This window comes from Cydia fagiglandana, chromosome 11 (genome assembly GCF_963556715.1).
Source record: "Cydia fagiglandana chromosome 11, ilCydFagi1.1, whole genome shotgun sequence".
Classification (NCBI taxonomy): domain Eukaryota; kingdom Metazoa; phylum Arthropoda; class Insecta; order Lepidoptera; family Tortricidae; genus Cydia; species Cydia fagiglandana.
Genome location: NC_085942.1, coordinates 6,002,351 through 6,029,910, shown reverse-complemented (window position 1 = coordinate 6,029,910; position 27,560 = coordinate 6,002,351). Strand labels below are relative to the sequence as shown.

The 27,560-nt window shown below is 39.4% G+C and overlaps 3 protein-coding genes across 3 annotated transcripts; all 3 read left to right on the top strand.

The window, feature by feature from the left end:
* LOC134668653 (uncharacterized) lies at nt 1-23,609 on the top strand. Its single transcript, XM_063526095.1, has 2 exons — nt 1-942; nt 23,415-23,609. Exons 1-2 carry the CDS (start codon nt 1-3, stop codon nt 23,607-23,609), a joined length of 1,137 nt encoding a protein of 378 aa, XP_063382165.1.
* LOC134668511 (uncharacterized) lies at nt 23,203-25,372 on the top strand. Its single transcript, XM_063525955.1, has 2 exons — nt 23,203-24,272; nt 24,659-25,372. Exons 1-2 carry the CDS (start codon nt 23,637-23,639, stop codon nt 24,662-24,664), a joined length of 642 nt encoding a protein of 213 aa, XP_063382025.1. The 5' UTR covers nt 23,203-23,636; the 3' UTR covers nt 24,665-25,372.
* On the top strand, nt 24,807-27,560 carry LOC134668652 (uncharacterized protein K02A2.6-like). Its single transcript, XM_063526093.1, has 3 exons — nt 24,807-24,896; nt 25,629-25,800; nt 26,245-27,560. Exons 1-3 carry the CDS (start codon nt 24,807-24,809, stop codon nt 27,558-27,560), a joined length of 1,578 nt encoding a protein of 525 aa, XP_063382163.1.

Here is a 27,560-nt window from a genome sequence, read left to right as displayed (position 1 = left end):
ATGACTTCACCACAAGTCGTAGTCAACGAGTTGTTGGCATTTATTCAAAATGCCACCGTGACTTTGGATGAGACCAGCATCGTGCAGATCTGCAAGTCCAGCTTCCAGGAGGAGGACATATGTAGTGGCAAGGCGCTGCTCTACCAGACGCTCGGCAAAGCCGACGAAATGCCATCACGACGAAGAGATGGAGGCGTGAAGAGTCTACGGGACATCATCTCGGTGTTCAAGGGGACCGATTCATCAAACATGCCATCTTTCGTGGCGAAGAACCTACATCGGCTACCTGTCGTCTCGTTGGACCATGTTGACGTTTCCAGGCTGCTAAAGGATATAATTTTCCTGAAGGACAGTCTGGCTGAAATGCAGGCTAAGTTGGAGGTATCGAATAATACCATCAGTGAACTACGTTCCGAATTAGCGTTAATACGTAGTGCTAGTTCGGAATGTAGGTCAGATAACTCTAGCATAGCCGTGTGTCACGTTGCGCGGAATGCGTCCATCGGCGGTTTCGAGTCCGCGAATTTGGATGCGTCGGCGATTGCTGAGCAGGCGACCGCCGACCCGCGCCCCGCCGCCCGCCCGTCTACGTCACCGGAGACGCGCACGTCACGCGAGAGTACGTTGACCCCAAAACGTTCCTATGCTGCCACCGCCGCTAAGCCGCCTGCTGTGTCCAAGTCTAAGCAGCGGCCGAAGAAAGGGGTACAGAGCCTTCGTGAACCTGTTCACAAGGATCGGTCACAGCTGACTCTTAAAGAGTCGGGATGCGACAGAGATGGCTTCAAGAAGGTGGAGAGGAGAAAGAAGTCAGCTCGTCCGAATCAGTGCGGTACCGCACCGACTGGACCTAACCATTTGCTGCGTCCCGCAACACCGACGACGCTGCTGTATGTGTCCCGATTACACTACCTTACGAAGGTCGAGGAGATCGTGAAGTATGTACGAGTCAAGTCCGGATTCATCCTGAGGGCCGTGAAGTTGGAATCTCGACACAGTGTGAATTTTAATTCTTTTGTGCTGAGCGTTCCGACTGAACATCTAGCGACCTTCACCAAGGAGGAGTTTTGGCCGAAGGGTGTCAAGTTCCGTCGGTTCCGCGGCCGGCTCCCTGACACTGCGGGGTTGCGAACTGCATCGCAGCCATAATTGTGTTTTTAGTTTTAAGATATATTTTGTATTAATATGTATGCTAGTTTTAAGGTATTTATCTATGGGCCAATAGTTGCCTGAAAATAAATGTTTTCATTCAAATAAATGTTTTCATTCAAAGCGATTCAATATGATACCGGCAGAAGATATGTAGAGTGGTGTCGCCTCTGAGTTCAGTAAGGTGCATTGAAATATGTAACTTCGAATGCGGGGTAATTTTGAAAATGTCCAGCTACATAATCAATTATGTAGCAACAATAAGCAAGATTCATTGGAACATTATTGCCGTAACTGTTGCTAAAGTTATGAAGTACTGGTTTTATAAATATTTCCCATTTCCAAATTATCCCGCTGACGAACTTATCCCAACGCACTTAAGTAGGTCGTATTATGAATTATGATCCTATTTAAATAGTTATTGATATTGTTTTCCGATCTCTTAATACTAATTACTTATTGTTCTCGATTAGTAAAATGTAAAAAGTCAAATCAAACATATTACGCGAAAATAACAATAATTTATTGCAAGCAAAGTATTTAATACACATACCTGTCCTGTCCTAATGCCAAGTATTACGTGTCTGAGGTCTATCTGACCTAAAAACATGTTCAGTACCCATTAGGTGCGCTTCAAGCGGGCAACCATTTTTTTTAACTCTTCATCGGTTAGAAAACGCGAAATATCAAAGAGTGTCCGAGGTTCAGGCAAGTTAAATAATTAATCAGGTTGCCAGAGAGCCGTTTGTTATTTCAGACTTTGAGCAAGGTTTTATGTAAAGAGCGCCGCCGTCATCGCTTTAATGTAATCCTCGTAAGTAAGTAGGAGGTTTATGTATTTGCTAATTTACAAATCAAATTATACAACTTTCGGTCTACAAATTTTAAATCAGTGGAAATCACCTGTCACACCACAAATGTCGCTGAATTTACATTGTTTAGTCACTCACTCATAAAGTATTAGGTACTTGTACCAGGCGTGGCTCACTCCGCGATTTCGTTGCTTTGCTACAGGTAGCTAAAAGTACATCCGTTCCACACCAATTTTGGTGGCTAGCCATACCTAAGCCGCGCGTGGCGCTGTCGCCACCTAGCGGCCGTATCTATCCTAATCGTAACAGACGCGTTTTGTTAGAGAGTGAGTCTTCTGTACCTAGTACTATTATTTATTCTGTGCTTGTACTTCACGTCCTTTACTTGGACCTTAAACCCACTTTTAACTTGATTTAGTAGAAGTGTCGACCCTGATCACGAAAAAGACCCTGTGTCCTGAGTCTATCTATAAAAATTGTACAGAGAGTTACATTTAAACTTACAGACGACTAAGTCCATTAAACTATTAAATCCATGACTCTCCTAAAGGGGCCCACAGATTTTTTAGTTAGTTTAACAAACAGGCCGATATCGTCCGGCGGACTGGTAATCAGTGGGCCCCTTTAAACTCATAGCCATGATAGAGAGCATGCCATAATCTGATCAGAGCCAATAATAGGTCATAGATCGGTCTCCATGACGGCACTGATGCGGTCTAATGTCGTTGTGAACTACTTAGTGTACGTATGGATGTAGACCTAGAGTGTCATATGTCGTGTTAAGTACAGAGGGCCCTTGGATGACGTGCGGCATGGACGATAGTCACACCGAAGTGAATTTTTGGCAGTACAGTTTTATGTAGTTAGAGTACATAGAATATACACGCAGAGACGCAAAGTGACTTATTTGCATTATACTCGTGTCAAACGGTGATATAGTTATAGTTATTATTAATTATATTACTATTTAATTGTTTAGGTTGTAGTATTTTTAAATTACACTCGATAATAGAGCGTAATCTTTTCTTTTTTTCTCAAATGTATGAATCTTGTATATTTATAAATCTACCTTTAATGTAGTTTAGTCATGTAAGCCTGACCTGTAATTTATATTATAAATAAAATATGAGTATGAGTAATAAGGTGAAAATGATCAGACCATAAACAATTATATTTAATATAAACATTATGAGCAGCTGACGCAGCGGACTGCGTGACAAGACAATGATCTAACCACCTACATGACCCACAAGCCTCGCTTACAAAGGTGTAGGTATCGGAGTCCGACCCCAATATATCCACGTCAATGCACGCCCAGCCCAGCACTGTTCGTTGCAAAAATGGATAAGTTCATTATAAAATAGGTCTTGTGGATGCGCGTTAAAATCACCCAACATAAATACAGAGTCAACGATATGGTCATTTATAATATAATGGCACTTAGACATTGAGACATTCCGTAAAGTCCGGCTATTTACTAACGCGTTTGTTGGCATATATACGCTCATCACTATTATAGGTCGATCAGCTGTTTCAATTTTAATCGCGCACACACGATTGTTGTCACACTATGTAGTATGGTGTAACACTTTATTACCGATACATATAGTCGATGGCGTTTCATGTGTGCTATACTGTACATACATAACACGTACCGATACATGATTCGACAAGTAATTTGCAGTCAGTGCGCGCTTTCACTAGGTACCTTCTTGGAGGTTCTTGCGTGTTCATAGATCGGCAAAGTCAATTTTGATTTGAATACCACTTTCCATACTACTAGACACAATTTTGATTTCACATTAGAACTGGTGCATTTTTGCCTCCATCAAACCGGGCTAGGATTATGTTGTGTTTATTGATCTAAAATGTCTAAATAATTATAGATATATTACGTTTACATTTAATGTGTATGGTGTAACAGCGTCCACTAACAAGCAGATAGTACCCGGTACAGGCATAGTTACTTAGACGTAATTGATGTAAAGTGATTGTTGCCCTGTCGATCGAATATTGCATGATATGGTGATGTGTATGTCGGCGGCCGATCGTAAGATCAGGCAAATCGTAATGTTCCTGTGTAATGTTTTGACGATAGTCACATTAAACCAATATCTTAGGTAGGATAGGTTGCTTAGGTTGCTTCATATACCCGAAGGGCAAACTGCCCAGAAATACTCGACTCATCAGAGAATGAGTCAAAGATTTTCACGTTTCACAATATGCCTAGGAATTTCTCGATATGCCTGATCTTACGATCGGCCGCCAACATCTACACCACCTACAATAAGTACCTACATGTACGATTATCATACAGTATTAGCTACATTATCCGGATCGGGGTTTATACATATGTCATAAAGGTTTAAACCATAATAATGTATTGTTTGTCATATTATCATTAGTCCTAATTCTGAAACCGTTAACTTTGCAGGATTTTCGTAAGGTTATCCTATAGATAGATTAGGTTAGGTTTGAAAAAAAATAGGGTTTGTTTTATGGCAATCCGAAGAACGAAGAAAACAAATTATGAATAACGAAAATGCGGACAAACAACACATTAAAGAATTGATGGGAAACAATTAGGGATGTACCGACTAGTCGCCGACTAGTCGGGAAAGCCGACTATCCGGCCACATTTGTAGTCGGCGATTAGTCGGCGACTAGTCGGCAAAAATGGCCGATTAGTCGGCACTTTATTAGTGAAAGAAAAACAGAAAAAAAGAAACCATCAGTCAATATTTACCATATGTTTTATGTCTATTTTACCAAAATACCTATTCAGGGTGTGGAAACTTTTGTAAAGATAAAGATAAAAAATAGTTTATTCAAGTAGGCATATTACAATGCGCTTATGAACGTCAAATAAACCTGACCTATTTATATAATTGACCGTTTAATCGTTATCGTATGGTAGTGGGCTGGTGTTTTCTTCTACAGGGCGATCTCAACTAATCCTCGTGTAATTTCATGGCAAAGTTCTATACTTAAAGGATTTTATTATAATTCAGTTTTTGTTTTTATTAATGTTATTCTATTAATGTTATTGCAAAATTTAGAGACTTATAAACAGGGCACGTTGCTCGTAAAGACGCTGACCACAGGGTATAGGTTCTTAACTGGCGACTACGTACGAGAAATAGGGCTTTTGAAATACCTCCTACAAGTTGTACCTACTGACGGTCTGCTCAGGATCGCAAAATAAAAGAAAGACAGGAATTAAACGAGGATTCTTGTGATAGGTCTTTGAACCTGTAGAGAACACCTTTTAGCCAAGCTAATATATGAATAGCGCAACCAAAAGAGCAAAACTATTGTTTTTCACCTGAACTTATACGAAACTAATGATCTGGCCGACTAGCCGACTAGTCGGCCGACTAATCGGCCATTCGAGCGCCGATTAGTCGGCTAGTCGGCTAGTCGGCCAAATCAATAGTCGGTACATCACTAGAAACAATAGAGACCCATCCGGATCATAAATGTGCTTATAGACTCAGCCCATGCTAACTCTGCACGGCATTTGTACTGACAATGTGAGGTAATGTCGTCATAAAATTTCTATGAAAATATGAAGTTTAATAATGACACTTCCATGCTTTATTCTGTTCAAGTCGGTGCTAGTTAGCTTAAAATGGACTCTATAACCTAATTAATGAGCTAATCCAAACAACTAAGTTTTAACGAGCTATCGTAAGCATCACTACAGTTTTTACTTAACATTTCAAAATAATTAGGTACTAAAACTTTGCCCGATGAGCAGGAGTTTATTTAATATGATATTCATATAAACTTTTTTAATATACTTAAATATTCAAAGTCTATTAAAATACTGAACTTGGGCTTTAATGGAATATACATCGCCAGAGACTCAAAATAAATATGATAATATTTATTCAAATATCAAGTTTATAACATACCTAGGTACCTACTTTCTTTTGTGACCTAGCTTCTAGAGTACAGAGGGCCTACCGCGAACACCGAAGTTTGCATATTTCGGGCATCTTTCACTTTTACACCAATTAAGGCGTAATTAGGGTGACATAGAATGATGCCCGCAATTTGCAAACTTCGGTGTTCGCGGTAGGGTCTCTGTTAGGTACGACTACATTCAAGAAGGTAAAATAGGCAATATTCCCTGTACAAGTAACCTACTCGTATGTAGGTATGTATTTTGTCGGCTAAAAAGCAAGGATAGCATTTTAATTTTCTATTTGAACGTAGTACTAAGTGTATTGAAGCCAAACTCCAAACGTATTTGTGCGGAGTTCTAAAGTGGGTTGAAATTCCAACCTTCTATCGGGCATAGCAAATAAATTGCACCCGACTGTACCGCCCTTGTTGGAGGTCAATTTAAAAGGATGTATCACAGTTTATGTACGATCAGTAGGTACAGTCAGCAACAGAAGTTGCGACGCGGGCAAGGTGTTCAAAATTATCTCGACGCAACTTTATTGTTAGGAGACCAAGAGCGTGTCAAGGTAATTTTGAACACCTCGTCCGCTTAGCAACTTCTGCTGCTGACTGTACTTAGATTTGGTAAATTGTCAATGTTGAAAGTAGTGGCCCAGTCACTCACAACAACCGTGAGAGTGACGTTGGAAAATCCGGAAGGTGCAGATTCCAAGATTTCTAAATGTGTAGTGCAGGGGGCAATTTCGACTGCGGGAAAATTTCAACTAATCGAAATATCTTCCATATTAACTAGTGTCATAATATTTGTCCAGATAGCAAAAAAGATGACGTGTTGTTTGTGACTGTGATGGGACTCTAGTTAATAATGTAAAACTTGGAAGATATTTCGATTAGTTGAAATTTCCCCGCAGGGTTAACAAATTATACAGCTAAACCTTCATCAAGAATCACTCTATTGACAGGTGAATACCGCATGAAAATCCGTTCCGTAGTTTTTGAGTTTATCGCGAACATACATACATACAAAGAGACGCGGCGGGGAACTTTGTTTTACAACCTGTGTAAATCCAGGGCTTGATTTTACTCGCTAAACTGAGCTACTTTTACTATGGGACCGACCCTAAAATCGAAGAATTTTTTTAGCTTTTCCATAGAAAACGTCGACATCTGATCAGCCAAAATGTATGAAAAAGTAAAAATATTTTTCGGATTTCGGGGTTGGTGCCATAATAAAAGTAGCTCAGTTTAGCGAATGGAGTCGAGCCCTGGATTTAAAGCCCCATGGTCAGACGCACCCTGAATAAGGTGTAGATTAACGATTTTCAAAATTACCCCGTTATCGAAGTTATCCCAATGCATCTTGTACAGTTATTATGCGCGGTTTTACCAGCAAAGCTACTGTCTAGTCTATCCACTGTGGCCCCAGTTCAGAATTAGCAGAGTGCTCTGCAAATGTTGGGCTTTCATACGGGGCTTTTTCAGTGCTTTTTCAGGTTGTTTTCAGGGCCCTGAAACCCTATTAGCGGGATGTTTTTGTCAGTCGCCTAAACGATGAAGTAGTCTGTTTTTCTCATCTCTTTCATCGTAGTTATTAGTTAGATACGTTTGGTACTTTTTAGGGTTCCGTGCCCAAAGGGTAAAACGGGACCCTATTACTAAGACTTTGCTGTCCGTCCGTCCGTCCGTCCGTCTGTCTGTCACCAGGCTGTATCTCACGAACCGTGATAGCTAGACAGTTGAAATTTTCACAGATGATGTATTTGTGTTGCCTCTATAACAACAAATACTAAAAACAGAATAAAATAAAGATTTAAGTGGGACGTAAACGTGATTTTTGACCAAAGTTAAGCAACATTATCAAACTGCACAACGGGACTTAATCGCGTATTTAAGTTTTAAGATTTACCTCCGACGTTTCGAGGACGGCGTTGTCCCCGTGGTCTCGGAAAGACTGGCTCAAGTTGACATCAACATCTTCTAGCCGCGCGAGTTTTTCGAACTATACGCGATTAAGTCCCGTTGTGCAGTTTGATAATGTTTAATAATCGTGAAAGTTTAAGGTGGTTCGCCTAGGTTACTCAAAACTTAACTCTCGCTAGATGGCACCACTTTTGCAAAATTTCAGGTTTTATTTTTTTGTGAAATGGTCATGGTATTTGTATACTTAAAAGTATGTTTCGCGCACTCTTTAAATAAATATTGAACTATTAAAATAAACATTGAATACTTCATTGTGCAAAAACCACCTTTTTAATTCGACGGAGTGTTGCTGTCACGCTTTTTCCTACTATTACTCACACACCCAGCAAACATTTTTGGTCGATATTCCGAAAAAGGCACCTATTTTAGGTCGCACAATTTAGGAGACCAAAATGAGGCACGTCGAATCGACGTCGTGGGCACGTCGAGTCGACATAAATGGGGAAAAAACGCACGTGCCGGCGACGTATTTATTGACGGTAAATTATTGATTACAACCATTAGGTCAACACTAGGTCATGTTTCCGACGTGGATTCGACGTCGCCACGACGTGCCGCGTAGTGAAAATGTACTAATTTGGTATTCTTTACCACCTTTAGACGTGATGGCGACATATTTTTATCCATATAATTACTCTGCGAGGCAATATTTAGATGAGACGCGATGAAGAGAAAAAGAGGCACAAACATTACGCTTATATATTCTTTTCACTCAGAAACAAAATGTCTAACAAGAAAACAACTTTAAGTTGTGCAATGATAATGGCGGCCACTAAGTCATGTAGAATAATTTAGGCCGATTACGCTGATGAAGAACGATGAAATCTAGTGCACAGAAAATTTTTTCGTGCAGTATGTTAGGTTTACATACAAAACTATCGATGGGCTTTTGAAATATTTAAGTTTTCAACATTTTATAAAATCAAAATGCATATATTTGCTTGTAATTGAGTGTTGAAATTGAATATTTGTGTGTGTGAGTGTATTGACTTGATCAAAAATATTGCGTTCGCGCGTTGTTCGCCTACGTAAGACGTAGCGTAAGGATAACTTGATAAACTATATAATCTTATAGTTCTGACACCTAGAGACATTTACACCTCTAAATATTATAGATTTTTTTTGTGTGTTTTTTTTATCTGTATTTTGTATGTAATTCGACATTAAGAGACCATATACATCTCTTAGTAATTGTAATACGTTAGATTGAATTGTTAGTTTTATTTTATAAAATTGTTGATGTTATTATTTTTGCTTTTATGTAAATTCAATGTTGACGTGTAAAAGTGCCCTTGTGGCCTATTTGCTGAATAAATGTTGATGTTTGATGTTTGATGTTTGATTGTTTTATTTTGAATATTTGCACAATGAAGTACCGTGCGATGGCACCATTCAAGATATAACAACTTAAATTATGCAATTTCATATTTAGCATCTCGTTATAATGAAAGAAAATGGCGGCACAACCTTATGGTATTGATAGTACTTTACAAGTGATTTTAACTATATGGTCGCAATTTGGTATCTATTTTAAGTAACATTTACCTAAAATTAGTAGCTAAATCGACATAAAATCGACGACCTAAAGGTCTCTGTATAAGAAATAATTACGTCCCAAATACACCTAAAATGTCTTATTAGTACATTTGACCTATTGGTCAGACTTTTCAGTTAATTTTACCTAATATTTCGACTTATTTTCAACCATTAAGTCCCTGACTTCATGGTCCCCGTATAAGAAATAATTACGTCGCATATACACCTAAAATGCCTTATTAGTACATTTGACCTATTGGTCAGGGTTCGAAGTTAATATTACCTAATATTTCGACAGATTTTCAACCATTAAGTCCCTGACTTCATGGTCTCCGTATAAGAAATAATTACGTCGCATATACACCTAAAAGGCCTTATTAGTATATTTGACCTATTGGTCAGGGTACGAAGTTAATTTTACCTAGTAATACGACTTATTTTCAACCATTAAGTCCGTGACTTCATAGTCCCCGTATAAGTAATAATTACGTCGCAAATACACCTAAAATACCTTATTAGTAGATTTGACCTATTGGTCAGGGTTTAAGGTAAATTTTACCTAATATTTTGCCTTATTTTCAACCCCTAAGTCCCTGACTTCATGGTGTATTTATGAAGTGAAATTTACGTTTTATTATACCTATATTTTGACTTGGAAGTAAAAGTGTACAATACGTAAAATAATTGGTGACTTAGGACGTCATTTTCACTTAAATTGGTAAAATCTTCTTCGAGCCTAGGAAAAAATACTTAAAATGTTTGCTGGGCATGCAAACAGTGTTTCCGTGATCCTTGTAGTAGACAATTTCACACAACGTAAGTATGTTGCAATAGCGTAACGGTATGTTCGTGGAAATACGTGCAAGAGGATTGGGGTTCAAGACTGGTGCGAGTAGGTAATTTCTTTTTGTTTCTCCTTTGTGTTATCTTACCTTTAAACGAACAATTAAGGCCTGATTCGAAACAAATTTGACAAATTCAGAGTGATTTTTCTTGGATATTTTCTAGCTTACTTTATATATACACTACGACATTATAATTATCAGAATCACAAAATTATTATACCAAAAAATTTTTTTTTATCAATTCTAAGATGATCAAAAAAATCAAATAAACGCCGCCGTCTTTTTAATTAGGCGCCAAATTGCTGTCAAAAACTTGATAAGTATGGAAGAAACTTGCACATAACTAATTTCCAACATAACCTGTTACCTAATATTATACCAATACTGAAAGGTAATTTCATTGCAATATCCATGAAACAATGAGGATCTAGACATATCTTCAAATATCTGGCGTATCAGGAATTTCGTCGATGTGGTGTCAGTTACCGGGCATTGGTTACTTTTCGACAGAGAAATCGACACCAACATCACTAAAAGAAACGGTTCGCAGCTTTAGTTTAATAATGCGGATTTCCAATATTACTTTGATAATATTTGGAGATGATCCACGATGTTTATGAGGCAATCAGCATGCTTAAGCCAGTACCCTCGAAATCGGACCAAAAAACTTGATTCAACAAAGTCCCACAGTATTGACCTATTGAACGGTATGGAGTGGAGTGTCCAAGGAATTAGTTCGTTAAAACAACAAAAACTATATGCAATATAATATTTCAAAATAAACATTGTTCTTGATAGGACTCAAACTAAGAAACTGTCAAAAAACACTGTCGGATGTATGATGGAGGGCATACAACAAAACTAACGACAGGGGCGGGAAGAAATGGAAAATGATGAATTTACTTATAAATAACAATTTTTAAACAAATTTTCAATAAATTATGGAAAAACAAATCTTGATTCAGCTAGCTTCAGTACCATTAATAGGGTTTTCAATTTGGCAGATTGAATTCGAATCAGGCCTTATTATATATATGTTACTGTAAAAGCCCGAAGTACGGCAAAACCTAGGATTTACCGGTAAAACCTAGGTTTTACCGATGCCGATCGGTAAAAGCCCGAAATGTAAAAATCTTACTAGTTTACTTCGGGCTTTTACCAACACCGATATGGTAAATCCTAGGTCTTACCACGGCGACCGGTAAAGTTTGAATCATGCACTGATTCTTGAGATTATTAGATGAAAAGTAGGTAGGTTTGGATCTCCCGGTTCTGCTGAAGGTGAAAGAGAACTCTACTATAGTCTGTATATTTAGGTATTTAAATAAAAGTAAACAAACATTTTCGAAAATTTCGGGTAGTTTAACATTTATTGGTTAACCAAACCAAACACAAAACCATCTGGATCAGTCACTGAACAACCTGAGTTTAACCTACACTATTTGATCATGTAATGTTTTCATCTACCCTCAACTGGCTTTAGGAGTCATTTGAGGGTAGATTTTGTTTACTTTAATTTAAATACCTAAAGATACAGAGTATAGCCTGCATCGTGGCTAGGCACCCAGGTTTAGGTATAGTTAACTTTAAAACCGAATCTGCAGCTGGCCACTGTATTGGGTAATAGAAACGCGTTCCGTATGTGTTTCGCTTTCCAGATGACCAGGGTGCCTAGCCAAGATGCCAATGGTGTACGCTCCGTAGCGAATGAAGCGCAACCGTGTCTGTCGCATTAATATGACAGAGTGATAGAGAGAGGTATTACCCTAACGGGTGGGATAGGGCACTGTGCCCTATCCCACAAAACTTTACAAGTGTACAATTCGACAAAATTGTTAAATTGTAAACAAAAAAATGTACCACAATAATTACAAATATGTATTCATTACAAGTCTGCAGTATACAAATATGTCATTTTTGCTAAAGCGTATCACAAAGAATAAAGGTATGTCACGATAGCTACATAATTGTAGAATTGTTGATTTGTAAATATACAAGCGAAAAATTGTAATGTTACAACTACAAATATGTACTTACTTAACAATTTATTTTGCTTCTTTAATGTTGAAGGTAGTTTCACTTTATACGCAATACGCAAGAATTACATCAATTATATTTATATAGTGATCTTGATCTATCTACGAGCATTTACATACCAACTGACATTACAATGGATTTGCAAGCTAAACTGACCATTATATTATAAACCTCATAAATGAAGACAAAAACTTTAGTAAATTTAGTGATAAATTGACGCACACTATGTAAAACAAATGGAAGGGAAAAGCGCAAAATTTAAATGATTTAGGAATAATGGAGAAAGATTGGAAATACTTAAGGGACACTATGTGGCAAAATTGGAAAAGGCGTACAAAGATAAGCTCAATTTGAGTATATGCATTTTTTTTGTCCAGTATATATGAGTATTTCGTAAATTAAATTAAAGCTAAGTAAAATTGGGATTATATATAAAGATATATATGAAATTCATGACACCTAGGATCACTATCACTGCTACTTGAACTAAATATTTCGTAGTAGGTAGTAGGTAGGGTTGGAATCGCTAAATATGATAAAGATACTACTGCAATTACTAGTATTCGTTTAGTAGCAATTGTAGCAAGAGGGTGCGACACACGTTTAGAGAATTGTTAAATTGTAGGTACAATTCTACATATATGAATAATTATTACTACAATTTAATGTAGCACAAAAGAATTGTCAGCTACAAATTTGTAAATTTTCCGGAAAAGATATGTAGCGTATGTAAAGTTTTGTGATACAACAAATTGCAGACTTGTGATACAATTTACATATTTGTAAGAATTTTCCACTACAAATTTGTTACTTGTGGTACGCACATTTGTATTATTACAAACTTGTAACTCGACACTTGTAAAATTGTAATTGTAAGTTTTGTGGGATAGGCCACAGGAGAAGGTCAAACTAAGGTCATAAGGATATTTGTTGAAATATCTTCAATCCTCAATTATTATATCGCAGCAAATGTCGGAAACTGTTTAAAAACCTTATATCTCGAAATGGTTTTCGAAATAGAACATTTGAAAAAAAATGAACAATCCTAATTTAGATGTAACAAAAATACAAAAAGTTATGTTCCAGCATACAATGACTGGGGATCGAACCGGGAATCTTCCGTTTGTAAGCAAAAAAGCGACTGTTTGCATAACACGCCATGATAGTTCTTAGCTAAGCTGACGAACTTCAGGTACTTATTCTCGCTTAGGTCAATTAAGTACCTGTCAAACGTCAGTGTCAACAAAATTGCACTAAACATGACGGCACTCCAAATTCACGCCGTGGTCAGCCCGGCAACGTCGGAAATGGTATGGCAACGTCGCAAATGGTATGGCAACGTCGCAAATGTATCTGTACACGACATTTGTGACACACACATACGTAAAATTGATGAAAATTTAACTATGATTTTTGCATGATTTCTGTATGAAACATTGTTTTCCTGTTAATTTCGCGCAAGCGAATATTCGAAGGAAGATAAATGTGGAAATATTTATGTACTAATAGTGTGTAGTTACTTAATGAGCTTTGATTGAATTTTGTATGAAAATCGAACCACCTTAAATCAGTGTTTTGTAAAGTTAAGCAACGTCGGGCGTGGTCAGTACTTGGATGGGTGACCGTTTTCTTTTTGCATTTTTTCCCGTTTTTTTTTGCTTTATGGTACGGAACCCTTCGTGCGCGAGTCCGACTCGCAATTGCCCGGTTTTTTTTAAACTTAGAATCATATTTTATGGCACCGAACTTCATTTAACAGGGTTCTAAGGCGATCTAAGTAGGCAAAAGAATATGGTGACGATGGTAGGTTACCGCTTTAGATACCACTATCTAAGAAGTATCTTACCAATAATAAAACATACCGTAAAATGGGTCTATTCAGCCGGGAATCTACTTTAAAGATAATAAAATTACAATTTAGAATTAAAAATGGGTAAGCAGTAACGCTGATTTAGCAATGCATTGATTAATGTATCAAAGTGACATAATATTCTACCACCCGCACCCCGCAAAGATTAGCGATCGGCCGGGTTTGACAAATGTGCTCAATTATTGAGCCAATATGGCTGTCCGGCAGAACTCGTTGAATCACGTATTTACCCCCCTCAATCGTTATATAGCAGGATATTAAAAGTACGAGGTTTGTCCCGAGGGAACCGTTGAAATTGTGATGGGATTTTTTAAAACGAGTGTCCAGAATTTTGACCGGTATGCACGCTTGTTTGCCACCGTTGTGGTGTAATTAAAAAAAGTAAAAGTAAAAGTGTGTAAAGTAAAACACGAATATATGTAAGTATATTAGGATTATAAGGTACCTACATATATTGATAGAAGCCCATCCTCACTGCACTAAGATCGATAATTTCAACCTAACAAAAACTCAAAAAAACAATACAAACGTAAAGAAAATTGCTTACATTTCACAAACCTTACAAGAGAAGGAGTATAAATCACAATAAAACGCAAAATTAGATTCCCAATCATTCCAATGATCAATTTTATGTAAACCTTCAGTGGTTAAGCAAATGTTTTCCCCGTGAACATTGCCTACACTCAAAAGAGCGTATATCGCTCAAAAACACCTCAATTTTCGTCCGTCAGTGAACGGAATATATGCGTTCACTGTCGTCCGTCCGTCGTCCGTCCGGTTGCAGGGTGTTTTTCTCATTATGAAGGGCAAATTGAGGACGGCCCGTTAGAACCTGATGAATAACACAGGTCGTGTGCCCTGTGGATATCCGTATAATTTACTGCAGTGCTTTAAATGCAGGTGTATGTTCGCGCCTCACGCCTTGGTTATATAGAAGTAGAATAATCTGCCATTGCCTCTATACTGTGAAAAATCTGTAGTAAAGTCAGCAAGAAAGCCATTCCCCTAATTAATGTCGCCTTGCCTGCCGACGTTACGCCACCACGCTAATCTTGTACGACAGATGGGGTCTTAATTAAATAAATGGCCCGAGTGGCTGATAAATCATTGTAGCCTAGATTAGGTAATGTTAAATAAGCAGTTGCTTCCTGAAAGGAAATTGAGTACCTTATTGGTACAGTCAGGATCAAATGTACACCATACTAAATACATGGTGTTACGAATTATTTGACCACTTTTGCAGCTATAATATACATATATTACACCATGTATTTAGTACGGTGTGACAAACTATTTCGCCACTGCTACAATATATCTGACGCTGACTGTATATTCCGGTTTTTAAGTAACATATTGAACCTACCGTATATTCTAATTCTTATGTCTCCTATACCCAAAGGTCTGGAAGAGATCGCTCTTAAGCGATAAGACCGCCTGTTGTTACCTCTATTGTCTTTGTTTATGTTATTGTACATTTATTGTAAACTACGTGTATGTGAGGTGTGCAATAAAGAGTATTGTATTGAACCATATAATGGCTCCTCTACACGATGGCCCAGCCCCGGCCACTCCACGGGACGCATTTATGCGTTAGAGGGAGCAAGTGATATTACTATCTCATTCTACCGCGTGGCTGCGTCCCTTGGAGTGGCCGGCGCTGGCCCATCGTGTAGAGGAGTCATAAAATTCTAGTGTAAGTTCTACAGATATAATTTTTTATTTGTGATAATTTATGATTTGAACATAAATCAGTGACTTTTAACATAAGGAATTCCACGCAATTTAATTAAACCTCCATTCCTTTTGATCGCAGGAGCATCGTACGCTAACAAATGACAAGGAAGCCGGAGTTAATAAATTTAAAACGCGGACCCAAATCCTTCAATGGCCCTAACCGATTTAAACGTAAAGTGGATTGTCTGAAAAATGTCCGTAATATCCCCAGGGTCCGGCGTAGTGATGTGCATGGAGTTTACTTTTATTCCCGGTACCTAATAAGTACCGGTACCAATTGTGCCGGGATTGACGCCAGGATGATGATGATGACCAATGGAGCGTACCTACTCCTATCATAATGGCCCGTAACGGTGACGTAACGGGCCAGCTACGACATTACGCGACCGGCGGCGGCAACCATAGGTGGGAACAAAAGGTCCGATCGCTGCTCGAACCTATGGTTGCCGCCGCCGCCGCCGCCGGTCGCGCAATGTCGTGGCTGGCAACGGCAATGGTAATTGTTTACCATCAGAGCATTCGTCTGCTCGTTTACATCCTGTATCATAAAAAGTAGCCATGGGCATGTTTTGTTCTTTGGAATATTGTTTAAATAAGTTATTAATACATTTAAGTAACAATATGTACAAAAAAACGCTTTCCTACTTACAATACAATACAAATACAATACAAATACTCTTTATTGCACACCTCAATAAAAGAAGACAATACAAAAGATAACAGAAATACAAGCAGAGGTAAACAACAGGCGGTCTTATCGCTAAAAAGCGATCTCTTTCAGACAATCTTTGGGTAGCGGAAATTAATAAATCTAGACACGCGGCAGCGTGTCAAGCCAAGTTCAAGCAAAGGAACTGGCTAGCCAGCGCCAAGTGTAATATTACACGAACCACTTGGTGCCACTTTTGACCCTTCTATAACTCAAAACATCTTTAACGTAAACACATAAAACTACGTGTGTTTAATTATATCCATAAGGACATCTAGAAGCCCAAATTTCATGAAGCTAGCTCAAACGGTTATAAAGATATGAAGGTCAAAAAGTCGTAAATTTTAAGACTGACTGACATACCTATAGTACCTAAACCTAACCTACTTCCAGATGACCTAGAAGGATGAAATTTGGAATCCAGCTCAGTTATTGTGTGAAAGCGTAGGAAAAAATCTAAAAATTAAAAAAAGTTATAAAATAGGGGGGGTCCCCATACAAAAAAACCATTTTTTATTGTGACTGACATATAAGTACCTAAACCTAACCTACTTCCAGATGACCTAGAAGGATGAAATTTGGAATCCAGCTCAGTTATTGTGTGAAAGCGTAGGAAAAAATCTAAAAATTAAAAAGAGTTATAAAATAGGGGGGGTCCCCATACAAAAAAAACATTTTTTATTGTGACTGACATATAAGTACCTAAACCTAACCTACTTCCAGATGACCTAGAAGGATGAAATTTGGAATCCAGCTCGGTTATTGTGTGTAAGCGTAGGAAAAAATCTAAAAACAAAAAAAAGTTAATAAATAGGGGGGGTTCCCATACAAATTTCTTTTTTATTGTGACTGACATATAGTACCTAAACCTAACCTACTTCCAGATGACCTAGAAGGATGAAATTTGGAATCCAGCTCGGTAATTGTGTGTAAGCGTAGGAAAAAATCTAAAAATAAAAAAAGTTAAAAAATAGGGGGGGTCCCCATACAAAAAACCTGTAATACGCGCTAAACAACCGGCCAACGGTGTGTCGTTGGCGGCGCGCGGCACCACATAATTGATACAAAGAACAGAAGTAAAAAACATGCAGCGGAAACACAAGAAAAAACATTATATCTCAATACCTGCCTAGTTTTCTTTACAAAAAGTATTGATATCCCATCAAAAACATAAATGTAAAAAAGGAGAGCCAAGTTCAATACAAAAATTATGCTTGGCTGTGGGGTTCGCCGCAAAAAGAATGGAGATTTAAATGAGTGCCAAGTTCTATGCAAAATCCAAATATGTATTTATAGGAACAAAATAACATTATAAACAAGTATTAAACTCTATTTCTTTGCTTTATTGGATACCTATAACAATTGCTGTTATTTAAAAAAAATGTGAGATCTTAAAGTAGGTTAGATTTGGCTTGGCCAGTTTTTATCAGAATTACAAAATATATATGTTGAATAACTTTATAAAATGACTGATGTAATGAAAACTGGCCAAGTCAAATCTAACCTGCTTTAAGATCTCGCATTTTTTTAAATAACAGCAATTGTTATAGGTATCCAATAAAGCAAAGAAATAGAGTTTAATACTTGTTTATAATGTTATTTTGTTCCTATAAATACATATTTGGATTTTGCATAGAACTTGGCACTCATTTAAATCTCCATTCTTTTTGCGGCGAACCCCACAGCCAAGCATAATTTTTGTATTGAACTTGGCTCTCCTTTTTTACATTTATGTTTTTGATGGGATTTACACTACTACTTTACTTTTTACTACTTATTATGATTATTAATTTTTATGTTTTTGTTTTTTTTACTTACACGCCAGTCAACAGTCATAATTACTTAGATTATAAGAATTAGTAACATAATGATTACGTTTTTTCCGTGATTTCTAGGAACTTGTCAACATTTGGTTTGGGCATATGCATTATGCCTATCTTATCTAACGTGACCATATCACATCTGATGTGGTCACGTGGTTTAACCAACAACCTCCGATTGGTGCATTCCATAAGATTAAATCATCATTGCAAAATATGTTCCACGCGGGAATGTTTTTGCCACGGGAATATGAAATTCCTCGGGAATTTTCCCCGAACAGCACATCACTAGTCCGTTAATACGGTTCAGTACCCTGTTTCCGATGCATCAGCGGGATTTGTATAAACCCTTTAAACGGGTTCTGATACAAATGATGGACGTTTAAGGCTATTTGCTTACCCCCTTATTCATACAACTTAACGGGCCTGATTTAGTTAAATTATGTTTTATCCCTTTTTTACAAATACATAAGTCAAAATGACAGATAAAGACAAACGATTATTAGCTAATTGAGGTTTTTAGCGCGTTTATGAATAAGGGGGTTAGAAGATAACGAAGGGACGGGAAGGGTAACGTGATGGTGATAGTGTGTTTTCGGTCGTGATGAGGGGTAAATTGAAATCTGGGTCAATTTAATTTAATGTTTTTCTCCGGGTTTCTTTATTTGTTTTGACTGATGTGGCAAGGCCACACAGTAGGGGTAGGTAGGAGTTAGGACTTCAGCGGACGGCATACCGGGTGTGGCCTGTAACACGAGCAAATAATTAAAACATAGATTGTACTCCTCAAACGGTGACACTTTTGTTCAGCAACTTTTAAATATTATGAAGTATTTAGAGTCTCTATTTTTCATACCAAATAAATATTATCTTCTATGGACGCCACCGCCACGCCATATCATTGTGATTGTTGCTTGTCATTGTCACGCTTTAAACATAACAAAATTCGCAATACTTACATTGCGTCTTAGAATTAACTTTAAAGTGTATTAAAAATCAAAGCACAAGTTATTTTTAAAAGTCGCTGAACAAATGTTGGTCAGTATGAGGAGTACAGCCTACAGTTTAATTTTTTGCTCATATTACAGGCCACACCCGGTATTGCTGAATGTGGCAAGGCCACCGGTAGGGTTTAAGTTTTTAGCGGTCTGGGGCATCGGGGCATATAATATTTGTATTAAGTAGCTGGGTCAAACAAATCACTGTGTTACGTTCTTTCCTGTGGACAGACACAAAGTTAAGGGCTATAAAGATTAATTTTCTTATTGAACCCTTATCCACGTAAAAAGGTCCTCCTTTTATTTACAGAACTATGATAAAATCATTACTTACATGCCCACAAGCTGTTAACTATTGCCCACAGGAGAGAAAACTAGCGTGTTCGCGCGAACTGTACATTTTTCTCCCCTGTGATCTCCACAGGATATGACATTAAAAGCAGCCTAATGCAGTTTTGTTTCTTTTTAAAAATAAAGGAATGTCTGCTTTAAGTAAAATGAGCCAGCTTAAGGATTTAAAGGTAGTTTCCCTCCAGGGCCCGACTTATCTTTCCACCCTGTATACTAAAAAAAAGGATTAATTACTGCATTAGAGCGTTTTCACATTGTCCGATCCGATATCGGATCTCGGAAGGAAGTAAAGTGGTCAAAGTCTATCTTGAAAATATCGGCAGAATAGCGTGAATTTCGCTCGCTTATAGCTACTATAAAAAAATGCTATTGGATTTGAAAAACTCGCTGACGGGTGAATGATAACACCATTACGCAAATTCATTATTCAGTGACCTTTTCGCCAAAAAAGACGATTTATTATAACTTTTTGATGAAACAATTGGGCCCTCGCCTTCCATCGTAATTAAAAGTTATGCTTCAATCCTTACTTTTAAATGTAATTTGTCAAACAATCTTGTGCTTTATTCCCTTGGGTTAAAAGCTTTGCGGGGTATATCAATTCGAATGAAATGACATTAAATATGAATCTATTGTTTTTTAGGGTTCCGTACCCAAAGGGTAAAACGGGACCCTATTACTAAGACTTCGCTGTCCGTCCGTCCGTCCGTCCGTCCGTCCGTCCGTCCGTCCGTCCGTCGGTCCGTCCGTCTGTCACCAGGCTGTATCTCACGAACCGTGATAGCTAGACAGTTGAAATTTTCACAGATTATGTATTTCTGTTGCCGCTATAACAACAAATACTAAAAACAGAATAAAATAAAGATTTAAATGGGGCTCCCATACAACAAACGTGATTTTTGACCAAAGTTAAGCAACGTCGGGAGGGGTCAGTACTTGGATGGGTGACCGTTTTTTTTGCTTTTTTTTGTTTTTTTTTTTGCATTATGGTACGGAACCCTTCGTGCGCGAGTCCGACTCGCACTTGCCCGGTTTTTTTTATTGTAGGCATCGTCACGCATCGTTAATTGTGTTGATTCTTTGAGTCAAATGACTTACTTAATGAGCAAAGTATCCACGTTTAAGGTGACAGTCCAATTCCAACGACAGCTGCATTACTGTTCATTTTACTATGGAAATTGACAATAACACCGACGCGTTCAGTACTAGTAGTGCAGCTGCGGTCAGTAATGGAATGTTACCATTACAGTAATTTATATTGTGGTAATACTGCCACCGTCAACATACTTAAATCAAGTTACGTACAGTTTTCTACTTTTTTATTGGAAAGAAAACATTTTTAAGGAATAAACAATAAATTGTAAAACCTAAACAAAATCACATTCCATTTTAACAAAAAAGCAATAACTGAAATCCCCCGGGAAACGACAGTTCAAAAACATCGTAATACGTTTAATAAAAAAACCTCAGCATGTTGAGGAAGGTATATAAATGCAGTAAACGCTTCCCCTAAACTCGATTAGCGGCACTTGATGGAAAAACGCAGCCTCTCAGGGCACTCGGAGAGGTAACCCTACCTTACCCGACCCTGCCCTATTCGCGGCACATTTCCTTCTCGAGAGATAGTCTCAAGAGTACTAAAACTGTTTGAAGTTGAAATGATCAGCAGGAACATAAAATGGAGTTTATTTTTATTTGAAAAGTAGGTACTCAGGTATATAAACTTCGTTTTTCGTATCCTTAATAATAATACTATTAAGGACCACGTGCACCATCCCACTAACCTGGGGTTAAGCGGTTAAACCGTTAACCCAGTGTCAGTGTCATTCTGGTTTAACGATGCTCTTGGATCAAAATATGTATTATGTAATTGTGATTTATCTCTAATAAATAAATAAATAAATAAATAATAAAATAACTATACTGGTAACCATGGTAACTCCAGGCTTAACCTGTTAACCCCGGGTTAATGGAATGGTGCAAGTGGCCCTAAGTATGAACGCGAAATTAACTCTGCCTATGTATCTGTCTGTTACCTCTTCACGCTTAAACCGCTAAACCAATTAAGATGAAAGGTATGGAGATAGTTATGAGGCCGAAGGAAAGTTTTTAACAATCAAACATCATCGTCCACGCGGACAAAATTGCGGACAGAAGTTGGTGTAACGTAAATTGGGCGCAATTTCGAGTAAATTTTGAGGTAAACTCTTATTATGCTTATCTTATGTAAAAAAAACAGTAACAAATTTTATTTAATTAATTAAATTTAAACGACTTTGAATCATCTTATACCGGATGTGGCCTGTAATACGAGCAAAAAATTAAACTGTAGGCTGTACTCCTCATACTGACCAACATTATTTTCAGCAACTTTTAAAAGTAACTTGTGTTTTGTTTTTTAATACAGTGGCGTCCATTGAATATAATATTTATTTTGTATGAAAAATAGGGAGTCTAAATACTTCATAATTTTTTAAAGTTGTTGAACAAAAGTGTCACCGTTTGAGGAGTTTACTTTACAATCTTTGTTTTAATTATTTGCTCATGTTACAGGCCACACCCGGTATAAAACCTCTAAAAAATTATAACTGCCAAGATTATATCGCATATTTTTTCTGCGTCGAGACTAGTATACTTACGACATAACTCTTAAAAAACCAATTTAGATGGGGTCTGACAGTTATGAAACTGGGGCGAAGCCTTTTTATGGTTTCGTTAATATCCCAATTTTCTCTTGGAAGTAATCCAAAACAATAAAATACTTTCCAGTGAAATTACTTTGAAAGACAATGTTTTTGTCTCAGTCTTAAGAGCCAACAGGAGTGCTCATTTCTCCATACAAACGTACTCGACTGTTTCCTCCGTGGGTTTTGATGCTAGAGCAATGTTTTTTTCAACACAGATTAATATTGTCAATATCTGTGTCGGACCGTTTTGTTTTTTTTGATATTTTTGTTTTTTAAGCCGCTAGAGCCCTTCAAAAATGGCCTAAAATGGCCTAATTGACTATGGCGTAATGAGAGGCGTAGTGTTCAAAACTGATATCAATTAGCCAAAAAAGCAAAACGGTCTGACACAGATAATTTCATAATCATTTAAATTTCCAAGTTTGGTTAGAATTGGTTAAGTTTTGGAAAAGGAAACAGTCGACCCTCGTACGAAACCTCGATTATTGAGATTTTTACGCGGCATTTTTCGCTTTGTCCTTATCGCACTAGTTTTAAGAGCCGCTTCCGTTAGCGAGATGGGTATATTTACCTAAAATATTTAAAACTCAGCTCCTGTTTCGTCTTAACAGTTGGCAACCTCACCTCACTTACAATTATTTAGGTTGGCCCCAGTGGCGGGTAGATACCTGAATAGTAGGTGTCTATATACTTAACTATATATAACGGTGAACTTTTTGTGCACTGTTATGTATGGTTACTTATATGTAGGTAGATGCATAATCATGCGATGGCCAGTTGGAATAAATCTGTCAACCGAACGGGCGTTTCCTTTAGACACCAATCCCAAATTTAACATTGGCGACGAGGATGGGATAGTTATTTTTGCGGGGAAGATGGCTAAAACCGTAGGAAAAGTCGCGTGCTTCGATATGGATGGTGGAAATTGGCAAACTTATTGTGATCGGTTGGATATGTACTTTTTGGTGAACAAGGTGGAAGATGCCATGAAGCTGCCGACGCTGATAAGCTGCATAGGGGACACCGCGTATGAGCTGATGGTCAACCTGTGCAGCCCGAAGAAACCGTGTGATTGCAAGTACGACGAAGTTATTAAAGTAATGGCTAATTATTTACAACCGAAACCGTCGGTAGTCGCCGAAAGATTCAAATTTCGTCAATGTCGGTAAAGTAACGGACAAACAGTGGCAAATTTTATGGCAGAATTGAAGAAAGCATCGAAGTATTGTGATTTTGGTGCTAATCTAGACGATAATATGAGAGACCAATTTGTTTGTGGCGTAAGTAGTGATTTTGTTAGACAACGATTATTTGCAGAGGAAAAACTGACTTATAGTAAGGCGGTTACGATTGCTACTACGCTGGAAGCGGCCGAGCGGGATTCACATGCAATCGGAGATAAGGATAATAATAGCGAGCAAAATAATGTAAAAACAGTGCATAAGATTCAACCGGTCAGTGCGGGTCGTGGTGTATGCGAGTCGTGCGGCGACCCTCATCATCGACAAACGGAGTGCAAGTTTAGTCAATACGTGTGTGACGTGTGTAAAATTAAGGGGCATTTGCGTAGGATGTGCCCACAAGTCATGCGTGGGAGCAGTTACGGAAGCCCTTTTGGGGCTAATCGGCGTGGCAATGGAGGCCGCGGACCGGCCAACCGCGGGCGGTCATGGCGCGGAGGCTGGAGCGGCAGAGGTGGTGGTGCCAGGTCCGGCTTGCACTGGGTGCAAGGTCAGGACGCGGAGGCGGACCAGGAAGGTTTCATGGAGGGCGAGCGTGGCAGGGACGGCGAAGCGGTTATGAATTTGATGTCGTTGAACCAGTACAAGCCGGTGTGTATTCCTATCCTTGTAAACAATCAGGTTTTGACTATGGAGGTGGACACGGGATCAGCAATATCGTGTATAAGTAGTACAACTTATTATAAATATTTTGCTAACTGTACTTTGCACCCGTGTCAACTTTTACTTAAGTTTTATGATGGTTCGGGTATCCGGCCTCTCGGTTATCTTGAAGTAGATGTAGTTTACGAGAATAAAAGGAAAAACTTGGATTTGTATGTAATTAATAATGGTTGTACTAGTTTGTTAGGCCGTCAATGGCTCGCCGAGCTAGGTATAAATATACCACCTTTTAAAGTGTACAATTTTAATATAAACGACGGGTCTGTCGTTAGGTCGATGGATAAGGAGACTTTAATTTCGGATGTACTTTCCAGGCATAAGCCGTTATTCGAGGAGGCGTTGGGCCGGTACACCGGAGGCAAGGCGTCGCTGTGTGTGCGCGAGGGGGCTCAGCCGATATTCTGCCGCGCGCGGCCCCTGCCGTACGCGCTGCGCGCGCGCCTCGACGCCGAGCTGGACGCCATGCTGGCGGCTGGCGTCATCGAGCCCGTCGACCACTCCGACTGGGCCACTCCTCTTGTCATTGCCAGGAAAGCGGACGGCGGTATAAGGGTATGCGCTGATTATAAGATTACCTTGAATAAAGCGTTATTGGTCGATAGGTACCCGGTTCCAAAAATTGAGGACTTGTTTACAAATTTAAGCAACAACACATATTTTACGAAGTTAGATTTATCGCATGCCTATAATCAGTATGAATTAGACGAAGCGTCAAAGTGTTATACGGTGATAAATACGCACCGCGGATTATTTAAATATAATCGATTAGTGTACGGGCTCTCGTCCAGCCCAGGGATTTTCCAAAAAATGATGCAATCTGTTCTGCAGGGAATCCCGAACGTACTTAATTCCTTAGATGATATATTAATTACAGGGTCGGACTTAGACGCGCATATAAAAACAATAAATGAGGTATTTAGTAGATTGGAAAATTGTGGGTTAAAATTAAAAAAAAGTAAATGCGTATTCCTAGCGGACAAAGTTACTTTTCTGGGATTCAAGGTCGATAAGCAGGGCGTGAGTGTAGACCCAGATAAAATAAAACCCATATCCATAGTAGAAATGAGTGCTCCCAAAAACGTAGCCGAATTGCGTTCGTTTTTAGGAATGGTAAATTTTTATGGTAAGTTCGTTCGCAACTTAAGTTCATATTTGCATCCACTGTACCAGCTAGTAAAAAAAGGGGTACATTGGCGTTAGGGTAAGGAGCAGGAGGCAGCTTTTAGACAGGTTAAGAGGTTACTGGTCAGCACGGACGTGCTAGTGCATTTTGATATTTCACAGCAATCGGTTGTTACCTGTGACGCGAGTTCGCACGGCCTTGGAGCCGTGCTAGCCCGGCGCGCGCCCGACGGCACCGAGCGCGTCGTGGCCTATGCCTCGCGGTCGCTAACTGCACACGAGTTGCACTACAGTCAGATTCATAAGGAGGCACTAGCAATCGTGTTCGCCGTGAGTAAGTTTCACCAATACCTTTATGGTCGTAGGTTTACACTGCGTACGGACCACAAGCCGCTGGTGAGTATTTTTGGCCCAAACAGCGGAGTGCCGGTTACCGCCGCGAGCCGACTACAGCGTTGGGCGATAGTGCTTTCAGCTTACGATTTCGATATCGAGTACATTTCGACCGAGAAAAATACGGCGGACGCTCTTTCTAGGTTAATTAAATCCTACAAAGATGAAGCGGTGGAGGAGGCGGGCCAGATACCTGAACAGACCTATTTGCATTTTGCCGCGGATGCTTTATTGTTAGATTAAAACAAATTGAAAACTTCAACGGCCTCGGATCCGATTTTAAGCAGAGTTTTAGGTTACATTAAAGACGGTTGGCCGGCCGAATGCGAAATTAGAGAGTTAAATCCTTACTTTAATAGGAAAAACGAATTATATACGGAATTAGGTTGTATCTTATGGGGTCACCGAGTGGTCATTCCAATATCATGTAGGGACAAAGTATTAAAGGAACTTCATGAGGCTCACATGGGCATTGTGAAGACAAAAAGCTTGGCGCGGGGCTACGTATGGTGGCCCGGGCTTGACGAGGCCATCGAGGCGCAATGCCGCGAGTGCGGCGTGTGCGCCGCCGCGTCCAGCGCGCCGCCGGCGCACGCGCCGCGCTTGTGGGTGTGGCCGGACAGGCCGTGGACTAGGATACACCTCGATTTCCTCGGTCCGGTCCGGGGAAAAACATATCTAATCGTCGTAGATGCCTACTCAAAGTGGATCGAGGCTATAAGGATGAATGGCACTTCGGCGGCTGCGGTAATACGTGTGCTTAGGGAATTGTGGTCTAGGTTCGGCATTCCGAAGCAAGTTGTTAGTGACAATGGGCCTCCGTATTCGAGTACAGAATTTAAAAATTTCCTTTCATCTAATGGCGTAGATCAAGTACTCTCGGCGCCGTACCACCCGGCTTCCAACGGAGCGGCCGAGAGCGCAGTAAAAATATGCAAAGCGGTAATTATAAAATCTTTTAAAGAAAATTTAGATACGGAGACCGCACTGTGTAGGTTTCTTTTGCAATATCGAAATAACGAACACACCACGACAGGGGAGAGTCCTGCGAAACTTTTACAGGGACGTTCGCTACGAACTAGGTTAGATTGCTTAAGACCGGATCGTGGGGATCATGTCCGAGCGGCACAGGAGCGACAGCGGCGCGCGGCAGGCGGCGTCGAACGCGAGCTCCGCGCCGGCGATCCCGTCTGGGTACGACAATATCGCGGTGACGATAAATGGATGCCAGGCACGGTGCGAGATAGGCGCGGAGATACTGATTATATTGTAGACACTGACAATGGAACCGGGATTCATAGGCATATTGACCAATTGAAGAGCAGGAGGGTAACGCTAAATAACGGGGGAGGTAGTGTAGCTAAGCGCAACTCGCTGGTGTTTCCTGGTAGTGACGAGTCGGTTGCCCGGTCGGACGTTGGGGAGCCGATTGACGAGATGAGCCCGCCTAGCAGTGGCGGTGAGCACAAGCGTGAGCGTAGCGCCGAGCCGGTAGCGGTGGTATCGGCTGCGTCCCCAACTGCGCACACGGCGGCTCCATGTACCGGTGGAACGCCCAATAAGTCCCCTGATCCATCAGCTAGTTCTGGGGCCCAATTGGTTGCTGACAGTCCTGTCAATGCGCCCAGGGTACCTAGAACCCGCAAGCCCCCGTTCAGATTCGGGTTTGAAGATCTCTTTGTTATCAGTAATAATAGATAA